Source organism: Vipera ursinii (assembly GCF_947247035.1).
Source record: "Vipera ursinii genome assembly, chromosome: 2".
Taxonomy (NCBI): Eukaryota; Metazoa; Chordata; class Lepidosauria; order Squamata; family Viperidae; genus Vipera; species Vipera ursinii.
Genome location: NC_139513.1, coordinates 278623288 through 278646818, shown reverse-complemented (window position 1 = coordinate 278646818; position 23531 = coordinate 278623288). Strand labels below are relative to the sequence as shown.

The window sequence follows — 23531 nt, the reverse complement described above, 5'->3', positions numbered from 1 at the left end:
TCAGGCAGGAAACCCTATACCATTTCAGGCAAATGGCTGTCCAGTCTCTTCTTAAAAACCTCCAGTGTTGGAGCATTCACCACTTCTGGAGGCAGGTTGTTCCACTGGTTAATTGTTCTAACTGTCAGGAAGTTTCTCCTTAGTTCTAGGTTGCTTCTCTCCTTGATTAGTTTCCATCCGTTGATTCTTGTCCTGCTAAAGCCAAAGTATATCTACAACTTTACATTATAGACTCAACATTTATTTCAGTAATGTAAACAGTCATATACCAGTGGGAGATATGGACACCTTTAAATATTTGTATGAAATCCTTTATGTGAGAGAGACACAGAAAGTGCGCTAGTTATTGTTGTTATTTTTTGTCTTTATATTCCTTTAGCTTAAAGCTACCAGAAGACTTTTTAGTGGGTAAATTTAAAATATTATACATGTATAAAAACTTGTTACTTTACCTTACTTTTTAAGTTTTTCCTTAACGAATCTTATTTATTTGAAATATAAAGGGAAAAATGAAAGTATTTGGAGGCAATGTGATTAGAGATATTTAAACAGATTAATGTCTTCCTGATCCATGCAGCTGGTGTGACTTATTGTTAAAACTAGGGATTAAGCTGAGTCAAAATTCAGAGTGCTTGCCTTTGGGTATGAACACATTTTGAACAATTGTCACAAAGGAACACAGATACATTTTTGACAATGCGCTAACATTTTTTGTTGACTTGATTCTATATACTGCACATAAGCCTTCTAAGAGGAAATGACTGACTGTGATAAGTACAAAAGTAATTTTGCATACCTGTCTATCCATACTTTGTTCAGGGTAGAACGACAACATTTAGTATAAGCTTTTGTAGGATATTTTAATTTTCAGAACATTTAACCAAGGGAGATAATGTCTTACATCCCACATCATATTCACTTTGTCTTGGTGTCCCAAATCTGATTCTGAGGAACCCTAATGTTTTGTAGCAGATTTGGGGGTGAGTAAAAGCTAGAGATAGAAATGGGAGAAGAAATTCATTCTCTCTCTGCGAACTGTAAAGCTGGCATCCTAATATGGCATCAAAAAGTTATCCTAGACGAGATTAATCAACCTGAAGTAGCATCTACTTCATGCAGATGACATGTATTTCAATAACATGAGAAAAACAGGAATGAAAATTCTCACAGCTTCCAGAATTTGGAAGGAAAACAGCTAATAAGCACTAACCGAGAAAGAGGCACAATATACTTCATAGCTCTAGTAGTGAGAAAATCAAACAGGCACTGTTAGGATAAATAAGATGCTTTATGTACCTAGGACCAGGGCTTTTTTTCTCATAGAACGCTCAGAACGGAGTTCCGGCACCTTTTTTGGATGGAACCTTGTAGGTTAGGCAAGGCAGGTTGTATGACATGTGTGAGTTCCAGCACCTTTTTCTTTTACAAAAAAAGCACTGCCTAGGACACTTCCAAAGTTGCAGGCACAACCCATCAACCCTAGACTGGAACGGATGTGCTGGGTATCCACTCTGTAGAACTCTGGCACCCGGCCACACTCAGATGTGAAGCTGGCAGTCCAGATTTAAGAAGGGAAACAGCGTGTGTTAGCAAAGATAGTCAGCCTCTTCCCCCTCCGTTCTTTTTCAGAGCAAAGTGTGGCGGGTTTGCGTGCAGAAAGAGGCATGTGTCGGTGGTGGGGGAGAGGGGACCATAAAAATAAAAGATGCATTTAGAAAACTGGATAGTGTTGGGTATCAACAGACTGTATGGTGTGTGATTGCCGGAGTGTTCCCCACTATCTCACCAGGGCTGCAGGCACATCTAAAGTTGCCCACCACAATAAAGAAGTCAGAGGGCTCTATCAATCAGAGGCAAGAATATCTAGTTATCAGTGCCAGAAACTCCACAAATAAAAAGCCCCTTCCCCTGCTTTGATAAGGGGACGGCTGTCCCAGACTCTTATCAAGTCTCTCCAACCACAGGGGGAAAACAAAGATTCCCACTTTATTGATGAAGGGAGAGGCTTCTGAAATGCAAGGGGGGGTGGGGGAGAGAGAAGGGACTTTCCTTTTAGACACAGTCAACCACGTTTCACTTTCAGCGATCCCTGCTTTGTAGAACGAGCTTGTTGAATGAGAACAGGGGATGCGGTATGAATGAAGAACAGGTGGTGAGGGAATACACCGTCTGTATTTCTAATCAGAAAGTATCAGGGGCTTCTAACGAGACCCTTGATGGGAGAAAAGGAACGGGCAAGGAAGATACCATCATGAAATGCAGATTGCAGTCCAAACTGTGCCGGATTCAAATAAATTATTTTGAAAGGTGGCAATTCAGTAGGGTACATCCTTGGCAAACGTAAGGGCACAACGTTCAGGGTGAAAACAACCCCGAGAACCACTAGTGTAGAACAGGCAAGTGGGATGGAACACATGTCTTCTAAGAATAAATAAAGTAGTCTTGAGGTGAGTCAAGACTGTGGTTTCACTAGCACATTGTGACTCTTGCCTGATAGCACATCTCTGGAACTTCATCCAGGAAGTCCTTCTGCCACTTGGGGACACTACTTACTGCTTGCTGGCAATCTGAAATGTCTGAGGGTGGGAAGGAGGCCAGGCGGTGTCTGCAGCTCTTAATGTGTTGTTGTGTTTTAATCTGTTATGTATTGGTTTTGATGAGCATGCCAGAATCTATGGGAGCAGGTAGGCATAGTGAATAACTGAATAACAGAGTTGGAAGGGATGATGATGATGATGATCATCATCATCATCGCCTGGCCATCGAAACTGCACGATTATGGATGAAACATGTAACAGTGCATTGTCATCGGGCCACTGGGAACTATGTCCAAAATCTTTGCAAAATACATCAAGAAATTGCAGCTTCCTGCAATAACTCCAGCAAAGTTACAAAAAACTGTGCTACTCAGAACCATCTTACATTTTAAGGAGATACCTGGTTGATACCTAGGATGCTGGCAGCAACCCGTGTCAACCATTAGTGCCAGTCAGTTTGAGTGTTCAGTTGACTGAGTTTCATGTTTTATGAATAAAAGTCTTATAATAATAATAATAATAAAGTTGGAAGGGCCCTTGGGGATCATCTAGTCCCACTCCCTGGTCAAGCAGGAAACCCTATCCCATTTCAGACAAGCGGTTGTCCAATCTCTTCTTAAAAACCTCCAGTGTTGGAGCACCCACAACTTCTGAAGGCAAGTTGTACTACTGATTATTGTTTTCACTATGAGGAAATTTCTCCTTCATTCTAGGTTGCTTGTCTCCTTGATTAGTTTCCCTCCATTGCTTCCTGTCCTGCCTTCAGGTGCTTTGGAGAATAGCTTGACTCCCTCTTCTTTGTGGCAGCCCCTGAGATATTGGAATACTGCTATCATGTCACCCCTAGTCCTTCTTTTCATTAAACTAGATTCACCCAATCCCTGCAACCATTCGTCATAGGTTTTAGCTTCCAGTTCCCTAGTCATCCTTGTTGCTCTTCTGTGCGCTCTTTCCAGAGTCTCTACATCTTTCAGTAATACCTAAATTTAAATGTACACTATTACTGTTCTTGTATAGATGATAGCGGGATGCCACTTGGCACTTGCCGAAAGGCACTCTGTCCCTCTAGAAGAGAGTCTGTCATTGCAGAGCGGTGACCAGATTTACAGATGTGGAGGTTTACAGATTTACAGATGTGGAGGATTGCCTTGCAGTCCTGCGAGTCCCTTGGACTGCAAGGCGATCAAACCGGTCAGTCCTAGAGGAGATCAACCCTGACTGCTCTTTAGAAGGCCAGATCCTGAAGCTAAAACTCAAAATACTTTGGCCACCTCATGAGAAGGAAGGACTCACTGGAGAACAGCCTAATGCTGGGAAAGATTGAGAGCAAGAGAAGAAGGGGACAACAGAGAATGAGATGGCTGGATGGAGTCACTGAAGGTGTGAGCTTAAATGGACTCCAGAAGATGGTAGAGGACAGGAAGGCCTGGAGGAATGTTGTCGTCCATGGAGTCGCGATGGGTCGGACACGACTTCACAACTAACAACAACAAGGTCTAGTTGCCCAGGATTCCTGGTTTACAGGTTGCCTTAGGCTTCCTCTACCGCCGTTCTCCAGGGCTAGGATGAGGCTCCAGGCATCCTCCCCCTCGCTCTGATTTTGGAGCCCAACTGGGGGGCTCTGTCTTCTCCCCTGGAGCCCGCCTAGCTTCGGCCCAGGGCTGCAAAGACGGCAGCCGTACACCTTGGCAGTCTGAGCTACCCCAGAAGAGCCGTCGGCGTGGCGGGCTAGAAACTCCGGGAAGGCTCCCCCATTCCTTTTCCTCGCCTTGCCCGTCGAGGGGGCGACTTGGCCTCACGGCCGTCGGCGCCACAAAGGGCTCAGAGCCAGACTGGAAGCGGGACGGCAGGCCGGCGAGGGCGGAACGTCGAAAAGGGGAGCGGGGGGGGGCCGGAGCGGCGCGAGGTGGAGCGGGGTGAGAGAAGAAGGAGGCGGGGGTGGGCCCTCGGCTGCTGCTCGCCGGGCCAGCCAGCCAATCAGGAAGAGGGAGGCGCGCCACGCGGCGGCCCCCCTCCCCAGAACTTCGAGGGCCCTCCCGGGGAAAGGGCGGCGCGGGGGGGGGGCGAGGTAGGTGGGTGGGGGGAGGGGAAAGGGAAGCAGCGTCACGTGCCTGACCTTTGCTGACACTTCGCCCAGCCGGCCTATAAAGCGGGTCAGCGGGCGAGACGGAGCAGCGCCGCGCTCGGGCTCCGCCAGGTCGGCACCGCTGCTCCTTCCCGCCTCCTCGACCCGAGCGCTCGGCGGACTCTGCCCCGCGAAAACCTCCGCTTTGCGACCGAGAGGCCCGCCCGATGGCCCGCCCGGAGACCTCGCGGCTCCTGCCCAAGCCCCGCCGGCTGCCCTTCCCGCTCCTGGCTCTCGTCGCCTTCGCGCTGCTCCTCCTGCAAGGGCGCGGCGGGCGCGCGGCTTCTTTGCAGGGCGTCGACGGAGCGCCCCCGATGGCCAAGATCTACCCACGAGGGAGCCACTGGGCCGTGGGTGAGTGAGGGTTTCCTTTCCCCCCTCCCACGGCGCCCTGGCTGGACTTTCCCCGGGAGGTTTCCTTGGCCAGGGCTCTCGTTTCCAAAAATGCAGGGCTCTGTTCCCCGAGGTCCTTCCAGCCTTCGTTGGGCTGGAAACTAACCACGTGGGCATCTTGGAAAACTAGGTTTGAGTACAGGAAAGGATTGCTGGCCGGACCTGGAGGTGCCAACAGGTGGGCTGGGACCCTACTTTCCCACGGTCGGCACCTGGTTTGGAAAATTAGCCGGGATGCCGGTCAGAATAACAGAGTCGGAAGAGACCTCGGCGGTCTTCTAGTGCAGCGTTTCCCAACCTTAGGAACTTGAAGATGCGTGGACTTCAACTCCCAGAATTCCCCAGCCAGCATAGCTGGCTGGGGAATTCTGGGAGTTGAAGTCCACGCATCTTCAAGTTCCTAAGGTTGGGAAACGCTGTTCTAGTGCAACGCCCTGCTGGAAAGCCTATCCCATTTCAGACAAATGGTTGTCCAATCTCTTCTTTAAAACCTCCGGTGATGGAGCACTCAAAACCTCTGGAGGCAGGTTGTTCCAGTGGTTAATTGTTCTCACTGTCAGGAAGTTTCTCCTTAGTTCTAGGTTGCTTTTCTCCTTGATTAGTTTCCATCCGTTGCTTCTTGTCCTGCTTTCAGGTGCTTTGGAGAATAATTTAATTTAATTTAATAATTTGATTTCTATACCGCCCTTCTCCCGAAGGACTCAGGGCGGTGAACAGGGCAATACACAATAAAAATCGAATACAAAAATTAAAAGCCATTAAACATCATGCCCATAAAATCAATACATATTAAAGTTAGCTTGGCTCCCTCTTCTTTGTGGCAGCCCCTGAGATATTGGAACACTGCTATCATGTCACCCCTCACCCTTCTCTTTCTTAAACTAGACAGACTAGGGAAGGTTTCTGTATCTAGCCCCAATCTTCAAAAATTGGGCTATCTCTAACCCACCCCCACCCCAGTCACTTACCTGAGCATCCGTGCTGTGGCTTTCCATTTGATTCCAGTTTCCCCACCACCACCCTTCCCAGTTTCTGAGGTATGTCTGTAAAACTCCACGACCATGTCTCCCTGGCGTCCCAATTTTCCTTTAAATCCCAAAGGAAGATGATGTGGAAGAGCTCATCCCTTGGGCTTTTAAAAGTTTGGGCAGCCAAGGAGGTATCAAAAGGATGAAACGAAACACCGTGGAATACCTCCACATAAAAACAGTAAAGATGCACATCAGAAACCTGTCAGTGGCGACGGCACCCTCTGCTGTCTCCAATGATAAAATTAATTCAAAAACATAAAATGAATGAGATTTGTCTGGACTAGTGGGCAGAATTCCTGGAGATTTGGAATCACTAATATACTCCTTCCAGTTGCTAATTTAAATTTTGTTTGTTTGTAACAAAAGTGTTTTAGGGAAGGGTGGGCAATAGGCTGGGAAGAAGAAAAGGAAGAAAAAAGATTCAGGAGAAAAAGAGAGCTATAAGATTGTTGGGGGCAATAAGCTGACTTTGTAATAATGCCGCTGGGGGGGGGGCAAAAGCCCTAATAAGCAGGCATATACATAGAATGAAGGCTATTGCTAAGCACATTTGATTTGTGCTTAGAGTGTAAGCCGCCCTGAGTCTTCGGAGAAGGGCGGGATATAAATGGGATTAAAATAAATAAGCTAGAGATAAGACATATCCCATTCTCTAAATATTGTTAGAACTACCCTTTTCCCCCCCTCTTCTGCATAAGGATCAGAAATTTTCCACTAGGAATTTATTTCGGGGGCAAACCTAACTGAGATTAGAAGCATAAAGCAAAGATCACAAACATATTGTCCATGAAAACAGATTGCCTATCAAGAAAAGGTGAAGTCTATGGCAGACATAATCAACAGAATGTTGCCTATTTATCACAATTGCGTTCCTCTCCTGCTTGTCGTGGAAAGTGCCAGTGAGCTGTGTAGTGCATGCAAACCTCTGTTTTGGCTGCTGAGCTGTAACTGAGCATCGCCCATGTCCATGTGGGTGTTTGTGAGGTCTGGAAAGTTTTTTCCTTGATTGAAGGAAAGTGTGGTTATTGCCAGACTGATGACTGTGCCCTTTACCCTACTTGATGTTTCCACAGAAGAACAGAATAGAGAAGACATCATGAGAGCTTCAGTAATTCTCCTGAACTGTTCCAAGCCAACCAACATGGATGCCCTGGTCTCCAGGCAGTGCTGGTGACCTAAAAGGACACGGATATCCTCACTGACGCTAATTTCATGGCACATTCTTTCTTCTTGCAGGTCACTTCATGGGGAAAAAGAGCACTGGAGATTTTCCTTACATATATGAAGAAGGTCAAGAGAAGCCCTTCTCCTTAATGCCAGATAATGTCAAACAGCTGGGCAGCTATTGGCAGCAGGATGAATCCTTCAAGGAGCTCCTCAGACGTATGGAAGAAGAGGAGGAGGATCAAAACGCTCAGATTCTCCGGGAAGAGCCGCCATTTTCTTCCAAGAACGATTGGGGGACAGAGGAAACCAGCAGCTTCAAAGATGTAAGTGGGGTTTCCATAACGCCCATCTGATTAATAATAATAATAATAATAATAATAATAATAATAATAATAATAAGTTGGAAGGGACCTTGGAGGTCATCTAGTCCAACCCCCTGCTCAGGCAGGAAACCCTATACCATTTCAGGCAAATGGCTGTCCAGTCTCCTCTTAAAAACTTCCAGTGTTGGAGCATTCACCACTTCTGGAGGCAGATTGTTCCACTGGTTAATTGTTCTAACTGTCAGGAAGTTTCTCCTTAGTTCTAGGTTGCTTCTCTCCTGGACTAGTTTCCATCCGTTGCTTCTTGTCCTGCTTTCAGGTGCTTTGGGGAATAGCTTGACTGCCCCTTCTTTGGGGCAGCCCCTGAGATATTGGAACACTGCTATCATGTCACCCCTCACCCTTCTCTTTGTTAAACTACACATACCCAATTCCAGCAACCGTTCCCTATATGTTTTAGCCTCTTTGCATTCTAGTTATTTAATGCTTAATGCTCTACTGTTCCATTTGCTTGCCGTGAAAATGCGTGCCAAGCAGAAACCTGCTCTTCTTTTACTTTTACTATTTCTGTTGTTGTTGCTCCTGTTAATCCTCATTCAGATGAATGAAAATTTGCTTTGGGGATTCTTTCTTAGGAGAGAAAGATTTAAAGAAATGAAAATACTGCACCGATGACATTATCCAGCTGGGTAATGAAATGTCTGCTCTTTCTACATCCCCCCCACCAGTCCACATTCAAATTCATACAAATTTGCTTTAGGAATTCACTCTTAAGAGAGACAGATTGCAGAAAAATCTTCACAGGAGGAGTGACCTAGCAAAAGTGGCCTATCTACTTACTTAGTGGCAAGGTGACCAAGACTTATAAATCTCCTTTCTTGAGGATGTTACCGCACTGATAACATTACCTAATCATTATCTAGTCTGCAAGCAAACAACTAAGCCCAGAGAGCACCTGGGACATCACAGTCCTTCTTTCATTGTCCTGTTCTCATTGACTTCCCACATGCCAATAAAGTCCCATAGAGTTCCTCTCAAAACAGATATCTCTTGTCAAGCGTTCTGTGTTAAGAGAGAGAAGGAAGGTTGAAACAAGCATTCATTCTCTAGTAACTCAACAGATTGGAATTGTGTGACATAACTGCTGCTTTGGGCTTCTCTAAAAGCAAGATTAGATTGAGACGTCAACCTTTGCAATTAGATTTCCAAATATCATATTTGGTTGTTTTTTAAAAAAAAACAAATAACCAAAAGAACTTGGGAATTGAATCCGAAAAACTCTAAAGGGGAAGCTGTAAAAATGCTTTGCCTGGATGTTTGAATACCAGTTCAGCATCATCTCCAGGATATCAAATTGGGTTCCAGCTTGAGTTCATTTGAAGTGGAGATAGCGTGGAGGTCTTCCCCAGTTAGTTCCATCCACATAATGTTAACACTCCATAAAGGACACTTTAAAAAAAAAGCTAATATTTGAAATTTGTGTAAGAGAATTCTTCCATGAGTACATATTTAAATAGGTGCATCGTGAAGCTACATCATTCCTTTTCCTAAGAGGACTGCGGTGGGTGATGCAAGCACATGCAATGGAGTCACCGAGGCATAGTTTCAACACTAAAAAAGATAAAAAGGCTCTTGAAATGCTGCATAACATACATCAGAGGTTATCACCACTCTTCTCTCAATAACCCCTTGTTAGAAAAAGGTTAGATCAGCCTTCTGTGGTGGGGAGTGTATAGAGATACATAAATATGACGCACTGTAGGTCATAAATCTTAAGGACCTTCTCTTATGTATTATAGACCAGATTTGGCAAGGGGGCAAACTCTTAGATTCATTATAAGACAAGCCTTGTGCATTTGCATGAACTGTATTTCACACCCACAAACATATCTTCCATTAGCTCCTTCCTTCCTTCCTTCCTTCCTTCCTTCCTTCCTTCCTTCCTTCCTTCCTTCCTTCCTTCCTCTAGCTTTGCTCTAGGATTTCTTTGACATTCATTTGGAAGTTCCTGTGCATGAAAAATACTTTTCCTAGATCTCATGCTGAGCTTCTGATGAAAGGTCTCATATTTTGTTAACTGCCCTGAGGACCTTTCTTATATTACGAAATAATATGAAATCTAGGAAGTCATTTAGGGTAAATGCTAGGGGAACGGATTGAAAAACTAGGAATATATTTTTATATATAAGCCAATTGCTTTCAATCAAAGTTATCTGTGGTGGGGAGTGTATGGAGATACATAAATATGACGCACTGTAGGAGGACAGCTGTGTTGCATAGTTTGGATAGTCTGCCCTATCCAAAAATCAGAAGGAACCAGGGAACACTTTTTTTTCAGAATAAAAGATCGTGTTGAAGGGGACAGGCTTTTTGTGAGCTGAGTTTTAATAAAATTGGTTGGTGTGAAAAGGTTCCGTTAGCATCCTTCTGATTTTTAAACACATATACATCCCCAGGGCTGTTCTTACACTCACAAAATGCTCTTTTTTAATTAACTCACTTCTTGGTTTGTTTCACGACAAAAGGCAATCCATGAACAGAACATGGGAAGGATAGTGAGGAATTAGAGATGATATTTTGTGCTAGTGATAGTAATACATCAGCTGAAAGGGTTCTACCGTATTTTCTGGCGTATAAGACGACTTTTTAACCCGTGAAAATCACCTCAAAAGTTGGGGGGTCGTCTTATACGCCCAGTCGTCTTATACGCCGGAAAATCAGCGAGCCTGGGAAGGCACGCCCTCCCCTCTCACTGTGGAGGAAGCAGGGCAGGCTGGCGTTTGGCAGGAGCCGGCAGGGCAGTCCTGCGCACACGCGCAGGACTGCCCTGCCGGCTCCCGCCCGACGCTCTTCCCTCTTGAGGCAGCATCGCTCCCCGGCTTCTAAGGAGTCCTCGGGGATGCTGCCTCAAGAGGGAAGGACTGCCCTGCCGGCTCCTGCCCGACGCTGGACAGCTCCGCTGATGCTGCTTCAAGAGGGAAGAGCGTGAGGCGCCTGCCATGGCTCTTGAGGCAGCATCCCCGAGGACTCCTTAGGAGCCGGGGAGTGATGCTGCCTCAAGAGGGAAGAGCGTTGGGCGGGAGCCGGCAGGGCAGTCCTGCGCGTGCGCGTGTACGCAGGACTGCCCTGCCGGCTCCCGCCAGATGCCAGCCTGCCCTGCTTCCTCCACAGTGAGAGGGGAGGGCGTGCCTTCCCGGGCTCGCTGATTTTCCGGCATATAAGACGAAAAATCTTGAAAATCATCTCAAAAGTTGGGGGGTCGTCTTATACGCCCAGTCGTCTTATACGCCGGAAAATACAGTACTTATCTTCCTCCTCTCTTCTACCTTTGAGATGTTCCAAAGAAGAGAAACATCTGACAAGCATTCATTGCTGGGAGAGGAAACCAGCAGCTCTCAAACACATCATTGGGAAAGGGGAGACTTGTGGTTTCATTAAACATCCTGCACATCCTGGCGTAGTGTGTGTATTGTGAGGGGAGAGAGGCGTTCATTACCCTGCAACCATTGAAACCTCAAGAAGATTGCTCATTCTTGAGTTTGGAAGCACACTGATCCTAGTAAATTTGCTCATCAGCAATCAGTTCCCTGCCAGTGGAATTAGGCAGCAGAATCTGGGGACAACCATAAGTGGTGACCAGTGCTTGTCTGCCTGATGGATAGTGTTGTGCACGTCCTAAGCCTCCTCAACTAGCTTGCTGCTCTGGATGTGAAGAAGGTGCTTTCCATTGTTAGATGTTGCTAGACGCTACATCACTCAGCTTCGCTCCAAGTGTTGGGGGATAACATCCCTGACTTACCTTGTTTACCTGATCATCCGATGAACAGAAATGTGGTCTTCAGAGTCTACTTCTTTTGTCATGGAGGGCTCTTTGCCATCCTCATTTGCCCACCCCACATTAAAGAGTGTGAAATAGCATGTGTTGTGATTCAGGGTCAGCCTGTGGGTTCGGCAGTTGGGTTGGATGACTCAGAGGAGGAGGGGGGTGTTGAAGACCTTGCTGAGGGGGTTGAAGATCTTGCTGATGATAGCCCTCAGCCAGGCCCCTCCCACTTGGTCACCACGGAGACCCAGCTGTGTGAGCCTGACAGTGTGGATGAAGATGACCCACAGCTGGCCCTGTTCAAGGACGCCCGACGCAGGAGGCAGTCAATTAGGAGTAAACAGAGGAAGGCAATGGGGCTTCTCGGAAGGAGGCAGAGAGAAGCCACAACCTGAACTCTATATAAGGGGAATGTCTGGGAGGGCTGGTTTGCTGAAGGCAACTACTGGGATGGTTCATGTTTCTTAAAGCTCCTGTTTCTTTGTTCGTGTCTTGTTTGTTTTTGTAGCTATAAATTTGGCAGGCGTAATTCCAGCCTCTTGCCGGTTGTAAAGGGGTTGTCCCTGCCTTTTCTGCAGGGCCGGTAGCAGGCTGGTACAGAACAGCATGCAGAAAAAGACCTGTTGCAAATATCCAGATGAATTAAGGACGTGCTATGTTAGACGTGATGGTTCTCCAACAATTCTTCTTTTTCCCCCCCTCTTCTCTCAGATGATGAAGCTCCTGCTGCAAGCACTGGATAAAAAGGAAAGCAGTCCAAGTTGAAACGACTGCCCTCCAGCACTGAAGACATAGAATAAATGTCTTTAAGAGACTATTGTTTCATAAGCATTATATTGTACACGATAACTAAATCATCTTTTCTGTTAAAACAAGATTTTTTTCCCCCTTCAGCATAAAAGAACCTGTTTACTTGTTCTCCTAACAATGGCTACACTTCTCCAATGGCTTTTTCCCTGTCTAAGCATTTTTCTCGCTTGAATTGCTTTGTTGTACATAATTGTCAATGAAGGGTCTTCCAATTCTCTGATAATACTTTGCCATTTTCTCTCTTCAATCATCTTGCAATCATCCTGCATTTCAATATCCACAATAAATATATATATATATATATTTAAAAAAAAGTTTGGCACTTTTATTGATCTCGGAGCACATGATGCTGCCAACTTGTTGAAACTAAATCAAGTTTGGTATATTCAGCATACTGGGGCACAGGTTTCACAATGATTCAAATTGGAGAAACAATTAAGTAACAACGTATAAAAGATGATGTATCCGGAAGCTTCAATCGGTTCAAAATGCAGCAGCACACATGGTTTTGTGCATGTCTAGATTTGCACACATGTCTCCTCTCTTGCGGGAGCTGCATTGATAGTTGATTTGCTTCCAGGTCCAATTCAAGGTGCTGGTTGCCACATTTAAAGCCCTACATGTCCTGAGGCCACTTGTTAGAAGGACCATTTTTATCTACCTGACCCAGGGGAGGCAGGGGATGTTACAGGTCCCCCCTTCTAAGGAGGTCCATTTAGTTGTAGCAAGAAGAAAGGCCTTCTTTGTTGTAGCTTGCTCCCTGTGGAACCTCATCCTCGCAGAAGTAAGATTGGGCCCCCACCTTGACCTGAAGACATGGTTTTTCCAGAGGGCCTGGATACTCATGGTGATAGGCAGCCCATCAAGTGACTGGTTTGATTATTGTTGCCTGGGATGCAGGGGTCTATTAGGTTTTGTATCAGGGTTTTATTTCTGTAACCACCTGGAGTTACCTTGAGTAAGTTGGGCAGCATATAAATTTTCTAAATTTTTTTTTAAAAAACCAGAATATGATGGTCCTAGACTCACATCTGTACATTACTAGACTAGGGATGGGAAGCATCTACTAAGTGTATTCCATGTCCAAACACCTGCTTCATCAGGCGTAAGTGCAGATTATCCCTTTCTTGTGATTGGCAGTAGACTCCTAGAACTTTGTCTCCGGACTGGTGTCTTGTCTTAAGGATGAAAGTCATGGGGAGGCAAGCTAGGAGGTCCTTCAATGATCTGCTTCAGGAAGAAGACACTTGAAAATGCTTTGGTGTTTTGAGGTAGCTCCTTTATGGAAACTGGATGAAGTCGCTGGAAAAAAAAAGACTTGAATGGTCTCCCAAATTATATCTAGAATGGTCTTGGGAAGGATCTGATCTTGACTTTGTGATGTAGGCAATTGCTTCCATGTTGCTTGGAAACAGAACAAGGAACAAGGTGGACTATTCATCAAATCTAACTTGACCTCAAACCACTCATTCTAATGGTGCTCAAGTGGAAGATAATACTAATTTATTTATTTTATTACATTTATATACCGCCCTTTCCCGAAGGACTCAGGGCGGTTTACAGGGTGATTAAAAAACCAAAATACAAAAGTTAAAAACAAATTTAAAAAATTATATTTATCCCTGCATAAATAAAACCCCAGTTAAAATAAGATTAATCCTCAGCCTGGGCCAGAGAGCTCGAAGAGCCAGGTCTTCAGGCCCCGGCGGAATGAACGGAGGTCGGGGGCAGTCCTCAGCTCTACTGGCAGCTGGTCCCAAAGGGCAGGCGCCCCCACTGAGAAGGCCCTATCCCTGGGTGTTACCCGCCGGCAATCTCTTACCGGCGGCACCCTGAGAAGACCCTCCCTGTGGGAGCGCACTGGACGAAGGGAACTTGATGCTGGCAGCAGGTGTTCCCTCAGATATCCCAGACCCAAGCCATGTAGGGCTTTATAGGTCATCACCAGCACCTTGAATCTCACCTGGAGGGCAACTGGAAGCCAATGCAGCTCGCGGAGTAGAGGTGTTACATGGGAGTATCTATGCCAATAGATGCAAATCAGGGCCACTGAAAAATAAGAGGGATCAACCTACTGGTGAGAAAATTGCTCTTCTTGTCTTGCTCCAGGGTTGTTTTTTTAAGAACAGCTTCCAAGTAACAGCTTAGTAGAAGACCAGCTCTTTCATCTGAGGCCATTCTTACTTTTAGCATATAGGGGAAAAGATAACAACCATCATGTCGTATGACTCAATTTTACAGTCATCATGGCTTATGACCATAATTAGCAAACATTTTCATGGTCACATTGCTACTCTACATAGACGAGATCAATCATCAATTTAGTGCTTTAAAATTAATGTTAAAATAAAATCAGTAACCAATAATTAGTAAAGAGCTAATATAATATGAGCCATTAATCAGAATAAAGAATGAATCGATTTCTATATGATGTGATCCTTATGTGATGCCCATAAGGTACACTGGCACTTAGATTTGAATATGTTAGCCACCAAGGTGGTGGTCCTTGCCTAATGTGCTACAGAAGAAGGAACAGGTTAGTCTTAGGGCAGCGGCCCCCAACCTTTTGGGCACCAGGGACCGGTTCCGTGGAGAGAGGTTTTTCCGTGGATTGGAGAGGGCGTGGTTTCACATGCTGCCTGCATCCCGCGGATGGGGCTTCACTTGTTTGCACAGACCAGTTTCTGACATGCCGCGGATCAGTGCCAGTCCATGGGCTGGGGGTTGGGGATCCCTGTCTTAGGACATCCTCACAAAATATCCACATTGGCCAGAACCAGAGTATTAAAAGTTCCATTAATTTGAGCAGAACCTTCAGTTCAAGCAATGGTCCCCAAAAGAATCAGATGAAATATTTAAAAGGCAAGTTGGGTCCTTTGGCAGAAGGATTTGCCATATACCCCTTTCTCATCGTAGAGGCCTCTGAAAAGAAACTTCATCCAGGACATTAGCAAAGGTAAGATGTTGGGGAACTAACTCAGATGAATGTAGTCTGCAAAATATTGTCAGGAATCTTCATTTATTCCTAGTTTCAAGCAATTCTCTTCACTGACAGGTAAGGCACTATTTCTGAGTAACAGCGCGCTGAGCAATAATGAAGGAAATTACAATTTTACGGAGTTAGTTTGAACATGGTTCTTCCATGTGCTCTGTCAGTCTCTGGGAGTCCACCAGAGGGCACTCTTGGCTAACACATCCTTTTTGCACACACAACTGGAAAAAAAACTAAACCAACCTCTACTATGTCTATGGAGATTCTCAGTCATCCAGGTCATGGTTCTCCCAAAAGTGTTTAATCAAAAGGCAACTGGATTTTAGGTTTTTTTTTTCTTTGAAGACGTTTTGCTTCTCATCCAAGAAGCTTCTTCAGCTCTGATTAACGACTATCTAAAAGAATGCAAATGACCATCTGTCTGCAAGCAATATAAATCCTTCCACTCCCCACCATCTAGTCTAGGAGGTCTTCAAACTTGGCCCTTTTATGACTTGTGGACGTCAACTCCCAGAATTCCTCAGCCAGGCATGCTGGCTGAGGAATTCTGGGAGTTGAAGTCCACAAGTCATAAAAGAGCCAAGTTTGAAGACCTCTGAATTCTAGTCAGAGCTGAAGAAGCTTCTTGGATGAGAAGCGAAATGTCTTCAAAAAAACCCCAAAAGTCCAGTTGCCTCCTGAAAAAGCACCTTTGGGACACTTTTGGGACAAACATTACTATGATATTAAAATGCTTTATTTATTTGTTTGTTTATGTGATTGACTGGCATTCATGTAGTGCCAACTATTGCATGTTCTACAACGTATGTAGTTAGTTTAAGAATCATTGGTGGGTTCATGACTAATGTAAATCACAAATGAGTCCATTGCATTTTACCCTATTCTGGCATGTTGTGCAATTTAGGCTGAGTAAACCATACAACAGTAGCAGGCTAATGGTGATGATAATAATGACCAAATCATGTGTGTCAAAAGCTTCATTACCAGCAAAGGAATATCCAGGAATTGTAGTTAACATATTTTTGGGGATGCAAACTCAGTGTACCTCCTCCAACTTTGTAGCCTTAGCCTTCTGTGACAGGGAAGAATGAGAGAATTCTATATATTCATTATACAGTATATAATAACATTATGGAACCAATGCGTTTTTATGTGATATGCTTCTGACATGTCAAATATTTCTCATTCCACATACCAGATTTTCTAATCTGGGAGAAGCAATAGTAACAGAGCAAGAACTGCAAGACAGCCAGTTATTCACTCTCAGGCCAGCCCACTCTTAGGCAGTGCTTTTTTTGTAAAAGAAAAAGGTGCCGGAACTCACACATGTCATACAACCTGCCTTGCCTAACCTACAAGGTTCCATCCAAAAAAGGTGCCGGAACTCCGTTCTGAGCGTTCTATGAGAAAAAAGCCCTGCTCTTAGGGTTATTGTTGTGGAGAAAATAGGAGCAATTAGTGTTGGATATGTTCACCTTCTTGAGTTCTTTGTAAAAATAATAAAGGTGGAATACAAATAAATAGGGACACGGTGGCTCAGTGGGTTAGGATGCTGAGCTTGTCGATCAGAAGTTTGGCAGTTTGGCGGGTCGAATCCCGAGTGCCACTTAGCAGTGTGAGGGCCTGTTACTCATCCCAGCTTCTGCCAACCTAGCAGTTCTAAAGCAAGTAAAAATGCAAGTGGAAAAATAGGGACCACTACGGTGGGAAGGTAACAGCGTTCCGTGCGCCTTTGGCGTCTAGTCATGCCGGCCACATGACCACGGAGACGTCCTCAGACAAGCGCTGGCTCTTCGGCTTTGAAACGGAGATGAGTGCCGCCTCCTAGAGTTGGAAACATGAGTAGCACGCATGTGCGGAGGAACCTTTAACTTTACCTTTACCTTACAAATAAATAAAAATATGAAGTTGAAATCAAAGGAGTTGTTCATCTATTGGAACAATAGATTTTTTTTAGCAAAGAGAATTCTTGAACTGAATCTACAATTGAAACCAGAAAAATATCTTTTAGGTTTGATGGACAAACAGATTTTTTTTAAAAAAAACAAAACCTCATGGAACTTTGTTTTTATATATAACAACAGCAGCAAGGCTTCTCTATGAGCGAAGATGGAATGACTCATATATTTATATACCCACAGTGGAAGAATAGATGGTGAAATTAATGGAGTTGGCAGAGATGGTGAAATTGATTGCTTTGATTAAAGGAAAGATTTCATTGAACTACTTTCTGCTTGGAAACCACTCTTGGATATATATTTTTGTTTGAAACCTAAAGAAATGAAATTGTAATCCTGGGTTTTTATTATTAGATTTGTTTATGATGATAGAAGTACTGTTTGTTATAGTTTATTCTAGTTCAAAAGGTCATTGATTAAAGGTTTTTATCCCTATTGAAGAAAGTTGGAGGTTACTTTCTTCTATAGCTTTTATTTCTTTTTGTTTACACTCCCCAGTTCTGCCTTTCTCCACCTCTTTACTCTCTTTTTAATTTTTTTTCTTTGCTTTTTTTGTATGTTTATACTTTTTTGAAATTTAATAACAGTTTGGGAGAAAAAAAAGGACTAGTCCATCTATCTAATCCTAAAATCAGTGCTCATGAAAGCTTGCGCCTTTTAATAAAATTTATTTATTTATTTATTATTATTTATTAATTTAATTTATATACCGCCCTTCTCCCGAGGGACTCAGGGTGGTGAACAGGGCAATACATAAAAAACTAGATACAAAAATTAAGATTATTAAAACATAATTAAACAATGCCCATAAAATTAATACAAATTTAAAATTAAAATTCATTAATTAAAAATTTGTTAGCCATTAAATCAGACGTGTCAAACACAAGGCCCGGGGGCCGGATCCGGCCCGCGAAGTGGTTTCATGCGGCCCGCGAAGCCATCCTGGAAACAGTGAGGGAACGGCCCTCACTGTCTTGGCCCTGGCCCAGAGACTCTCCTTCTGCCAGAGACCCTCAGATCTGTCCCACTCCTGCCCAGGCCCCCATAGGCACCCTTGATGCGAACGATATAGAGCTGGCCACACCCACCCAGTAGGCCATACGCACTTTAGCCACACCCACCCAGTAGGCCACGCCCACCCAGACCACACCCACCCGGCCCCCTGAGGGCAATTGCAATGCTGATGCGGCCCTCAATGAAATTGAGTTTGACACCCCAGCATTAAATGATTCTACTTGACTTCTTTTGGCTACAGTAGATAGTTTGGCCCTTCCACACTGTACATTCCTATCAGCTCAGTTTGTGCGTTCTTGGCCAGCTTAGTTCCATATCAGCTTCTCTGAAAGTCTTCAAAAGCCTTCTCTGGAAGTGATGAACTTTGGTTGGGGAAAATTGATCTCAGGACTATTTCCAAAATTATCCAGAATAACAAATAACAGAGTTGGGACCTTGGAAGTCTTCTAGTGACTAGTCCAGCCTCCTACTCAAGCAGGGGACTCTATACCATTTCAGAAAAATGGTTGTCCAGTCTCTTTTTTTAAAAGTCTCCAGTTATGGACCACCCATAGCTTCTGAAGGCAACTTCTGATTGATTGTTAAGTGTCAGGAAATTTCTCCTTAGTTCTAGGCTGGTTCTTTCCTTGATTAGTTTCCATCCATTCTTCCTGTCTTGCTTTCTGATGCTTTAGAAAATAGGTTGACCCCCCCCCTCTTTTTTGTGGCAGCCCCTCAAATATAGGAACACCACTATCATGTCACCCCTTGTCCTTCTTTTCACTAGAGTAAACATACCCAATCCCTGCAATAGTTCTTCATATGTTTTAGCCTCCAGCTCCCTAGTCATCTTTGTTGTTCTTCTCTGCATGCTTTTCAGTCTGGAATACCGCTGAATGTCTGGTAGGAAGACCTGCTACAATTTCAGATATGCCAATGTCTCCTGTTTATCCATAATTCAGATGCAAGATAAAAGGAAAGGAAAGGAAAGGAAAGGAAAGGAAAGGAAAGGAAAGGAAAGGGTACCTTAAAGTGTAGACCTAAAGCCTATCAAGAAAGGTCAGCAAATTCCTGTTTTTTTTAGGAATAAAAAATATTTACACAACTTGCTCTGGGGAAACATATTAAGCTCAGCACAAGATGCCAGTCATCAAGGCTAAAAGTGAATTTCTTGTTAGGGACTACCTTTGACCTTTGTAATTGGCGCAATGAAGTTAAAATGATAGACCTCCATAAGAACGTAAGTCTACCTATTCAACCAAAATACCACCCACGTCATGTTCCACTGTTTACTTAATCACCACCTTGTTTCCAGTATGGAAGACAAATATTTCCAGGAGCACCTCTAGATGGAGGCCCTGTCTCCTCACTTTCCCCCCACATCTTCATCATTTATTTACCGTAATATGTGTATGACTTTTCCACAGATACCCAAAGAGATTGGGCTGTTTTTAGCGTATCTTCTTCATTTAATGCAGTGAACATTATATCTTGAGCCACAGCTGCAACAGACAATTTCCCAAGTAACTGCTCTATGAATATTGGATAGGAATCTTGGGAAGATGAAATCTTTTAATTCCTATTCAATGAAAGAATTGGAAGTACTTCATTTTGCACATCTGCATTGGTTACACTGTTCTCACCCAGTCTAGCTATGTTCACATGTCTATTCAAAAGGTGGATACTCCACGACAGAACTGTAGCTTTGTCAGCTTGAAACCTAACTGTAGCAGAAGTTCCCTTACATTAGGTAAACTTTAGCTGGGAGAGAAATATTGAGTAGAGTAGTGTACAGGCCACAGGACTGTTAGTATTTTTATCAAGTTTACAGCTGACAGAAAGCTAGTAGAAGTGGAGTTATTTCCAATCCTATGATGGATGGATGGATGGATGGATGGATGGATGGAAAGAAGGAAGGAAGGAAAGAGGGAGGGAGGGAGGGAGGGAGGAAGAAAGAAAAGGGATGTCTTTCATTCCAGAAATAGAATTCATTTTCCTCTTTCAGATCACATTATTTTGACCATTCCAGGGATGGCCCAGAATTTTTCTGCAAGTTAATCCTTTATGATTTGTGGTGTTCCAGATGAAATTTATTTTAATAAATAATAAAACTGATACCTGGGGGGGGGGAAGCTCACTTTCACTATTCTGTATTGCTCATTTTTAAATTTTTTTCTTTGCTTTTTCCAAATTCTTCTTCTTTTTTCACCAACATAAAGTATTTGAGTGGATTATAAGATATTTGAAATGATAAAAGGTTCTAAAAGCATTTTAAAAAGGAAAGGGAACTTAATAAAATAATACAATATAGTAACATACCATACGAAAGCTTTAAAAAACACTTTTCAAGTCAAATTGTTATGTTGAATCAAATTAACGACAAGTACAGTAAACCTTCTGAATTTCTGTTGCTGCTGATGTCCAAAATCTTTAGCACTTTGGGGAATTTCCAACAAAATGGATAAAGATCCAGATAACCCTGTAAATATTGTTACAATGAACTACCAGACGATGCAGAAGGAATTAATCACCAAGGGGTCAGTATATTATATAATTATTGCATTACATAATTAACCAGCCAAGGCAGGTTTTTGCTACAAAAGGAATCAACCTGTTCACTTCCTACCAATACGCTGAGGTCATTTATTTGTCACTTGGCTTATTTAATATCATGTAATTCATTGATTTAATTGATATTCTGGTAAAGTCCTTGAACTGATTTCCACACAAAAGCAAATCAAGGTAACAAGGTAAGTCTGCCATTAATGTTAGTACAAGTATTTAAAGATGAGTTGTCCATTAGGAGAAGAAATAAGATGAGGACAAACACTGTGTTGTAATAAAAAGTTAATTAAATATAGGTTAGTCAAATATTGCCCCTTAATCCCTTTTTCTCCTTCATCTCATTAAATAGTACATTAAGTGGTACATTTTAGAGGAAGTCCTAGATCAGTGATGGCAAACCTATAGCACGCCTGCCAGAGGCAACACTCAGAGCCCTCTCTGTGGGCATGCCCCAGCCCCGCCTCCCCCCATGGCCCCCTCCTCACTAGCAGCCCCCTGGAGGAGTCATCCCCAGGCGCGGCCTGCACAGACAGGAGTAGGCAACCTTGGCTCTTTTATGACTCATGGACTAGACGCCTTGGCGTCTAGTTAGTTGTGCTTGTGGAATTCTGGGAGTTGAAGTCCACGAGTCATAAAAGAGCCAAGGTTGCCTACCCCTGTGCACAGAGCAGTGCAGCCAAGGACATGGCAGCTGGGCAGCAGGGACAAGACTCTGACCTCATGCCCTGTCGTGCATAGATGATGCTTCGGGGCAGGGGCGGAGGGCGTGGCCGCCATGGCGTTGCAGGGCTGCCTGGGCGATCTGCGGTGGGCCATGGAGGTGGTGGGTGGCCCTGTGGGGGGGTGGGGGTGGGGCAGAGTGGGGGTGGAGTGTGGGCACTCAGTCTCTAAAAGGTTCGCCATCACTGTCCTAGATGGTCCTCCCCTCCCTGCCTTTTATGGATGGGAGATGCTGTACGAACCAGGTTTAATTTGCGGTTTTACAAAAGCTGCCCTCTAAAGCCTTGGTCCCCAACCATTGTGGCTTGGTGGCATGGCAGAGGGGGTAGAGTGGGACCAGGCCACGTGAGTGGCACGCTGACACACACGTGCACGTGCAGCTCAACGTGCATGAGTGGTGGGCCTGTGCGCATGCCCATGTGTGCGCAGCTCAACTTGCACAATGGGCGTGTGCACCAGCCGCCTGATTGCTCAAGCAGAGCTGTGTGTGAGTGCGTGCCAGCCTGCCGCTCATGTGGCCTCGTTGCAAATAGGCCACGGCTAGGTAGTAGGGCGTGGCCCTGTGTTTTTGGGACCCCTGCTCTAAAGCTGTTCTTTGGAAGCATACTGGACATTGTGGCTTTTTGAGTACTTGCAGCTTTGTGTAAAATTATTAAGCTGCTCTGCAGCAGAGAATGCCAGAATCTTGATGAGTTTTAATTGCTTTGATCCTCTGGGAGAGCCAAAAAAAGTCAACAGGGCATCTGCAACTGTGTGTTCAAATTTTATTTACTTATTTATTTGTCAGATTTAGGTATCACCCATCTCATTCACAGAGTCTTTCTGTGTGTTTGTTTTTAAAAGAAATGCAAGATCCTTGTCTGCCGGAAGAAAAGATTCTGGCCCACCATGATCTCTTGAGTTTTGTGGTCAAGGGAGGAGCTGAACCCAGGATTTCCTTAACCACTAGGCTCTCCTTCATCTCCATTTCGAAAGGCACTTACTCCTTTTTCAAGTCTTTCATTGTGTCGAGGTTCCCCCCCCCTTGTGTGTTTCCAAACCATCCCAAACAATGCATTGTCCACCCACGGCTTGAGCTTGTCCACTTGGTTTTAGGGAGAAAGGAGAAGACCGAAGTGCTTGGAAAGGGAAGGAGAGCGAAGGGGACTGTTTTCAAAATACAGCGATTCCCATTATGATGGGCCCGAGAAGTTCTCGACAAATGGAAGCCCCCATTGTTTCCAGGGCCCTTTTAGGCAGGGATGTTGAGAAACTGCTAAGGTTAAAAAAGGTCCCTGAATGAAAGTTGAACAAAGATGATGGGCTTGTTTTTGACAGGGCTCTTCAAGATACGCACAGATTGTGAAAATATAATTAGAAGCCTCCCTTTGTCTGACCACAATGAGTGGGAAATGCTGAATGGAGAGGTCCCCCACTCTTTATGGAGCCCTCCCCACCCCAGAGAAACAATGCAGGGCCTTGTGAGCCCGGCTTCTCTCCCTAATGAGAAGCGTTAATTGCCACAATTTCCAGAATGCCTGTAAAGCACCCTTGGAAAAAAGAGGAGAGACAGGGAGGGAGGGAGGGAGCGGGTGGGGGGGGGCAAGGAGGGGTGGATGGGCAATGCAGGAGAAGGTTTGAGTTAAAAGGGTTCCAGACCCATTAAATGTGGTAACAGAGATTATGGGGGCAGTTGTAAAACACAGAGTTTCTAAATTGCAAGGTTGGGCCTACAGGAGAAGGCGGGCAGCCAGGGCGTATCTGTGGCAGATTCTCTTTTTTTCTTCTTCCAAATTTTTATTTTCATTCCAAAAATTAAAATACAAAATACACAGATTCTTGTCTCCAAAATGGTAATACTCTTTCTGTGTGTGTGTGTGTGTGTGTATGTGTGTGACCTTTTTCTCCTCTTGAGTGCAGCCTGATTCTTCTTCTTAAAACAGAGCTGTTTTTAGGTGCTGAACCAAGTGGAACATTGACCAAATGGGAGATAGGAAAAAGGGTAAAAAAATATCCAGAAATGATGTTTTTTCTTTAAAAAAAATGCAAAAATGCTTTGTTGAACAAGTTGTCGAACAAGTTGGGAGAAGATGGGTTATTCCTCATAAATGTGTT

At 44.3% G+C, this 23531-nt stretch overlaps 1 protein-coding gene across 1 annotated transcript; it reads left to right on the top strand.

The window, feature by feature from the left end:
• Positions 1-4699: 4699 nt before the first annotated feature.
• Positions 4700-12425, top strand: GRP (gastrin releasing peptide). The gene is made up of 3 exons (XM_083352608.1): positions 4700-5016; positions 7323-7576; positions 12111-12425. The coding sequence occupies exons 1-3, from the start codon at positions 4830-4832 to the stop codon at positions 12162-12164; spliced, it is 495 nt and encodes a 164-aa protein (XP_083208734.1). The 5' UTR covers positions 4700-4829; the 3' UTR covers positions 12165-12425.
• The last annotated feature ends 11106 nt before the right edge of the window (positions 12426-23531 follow it).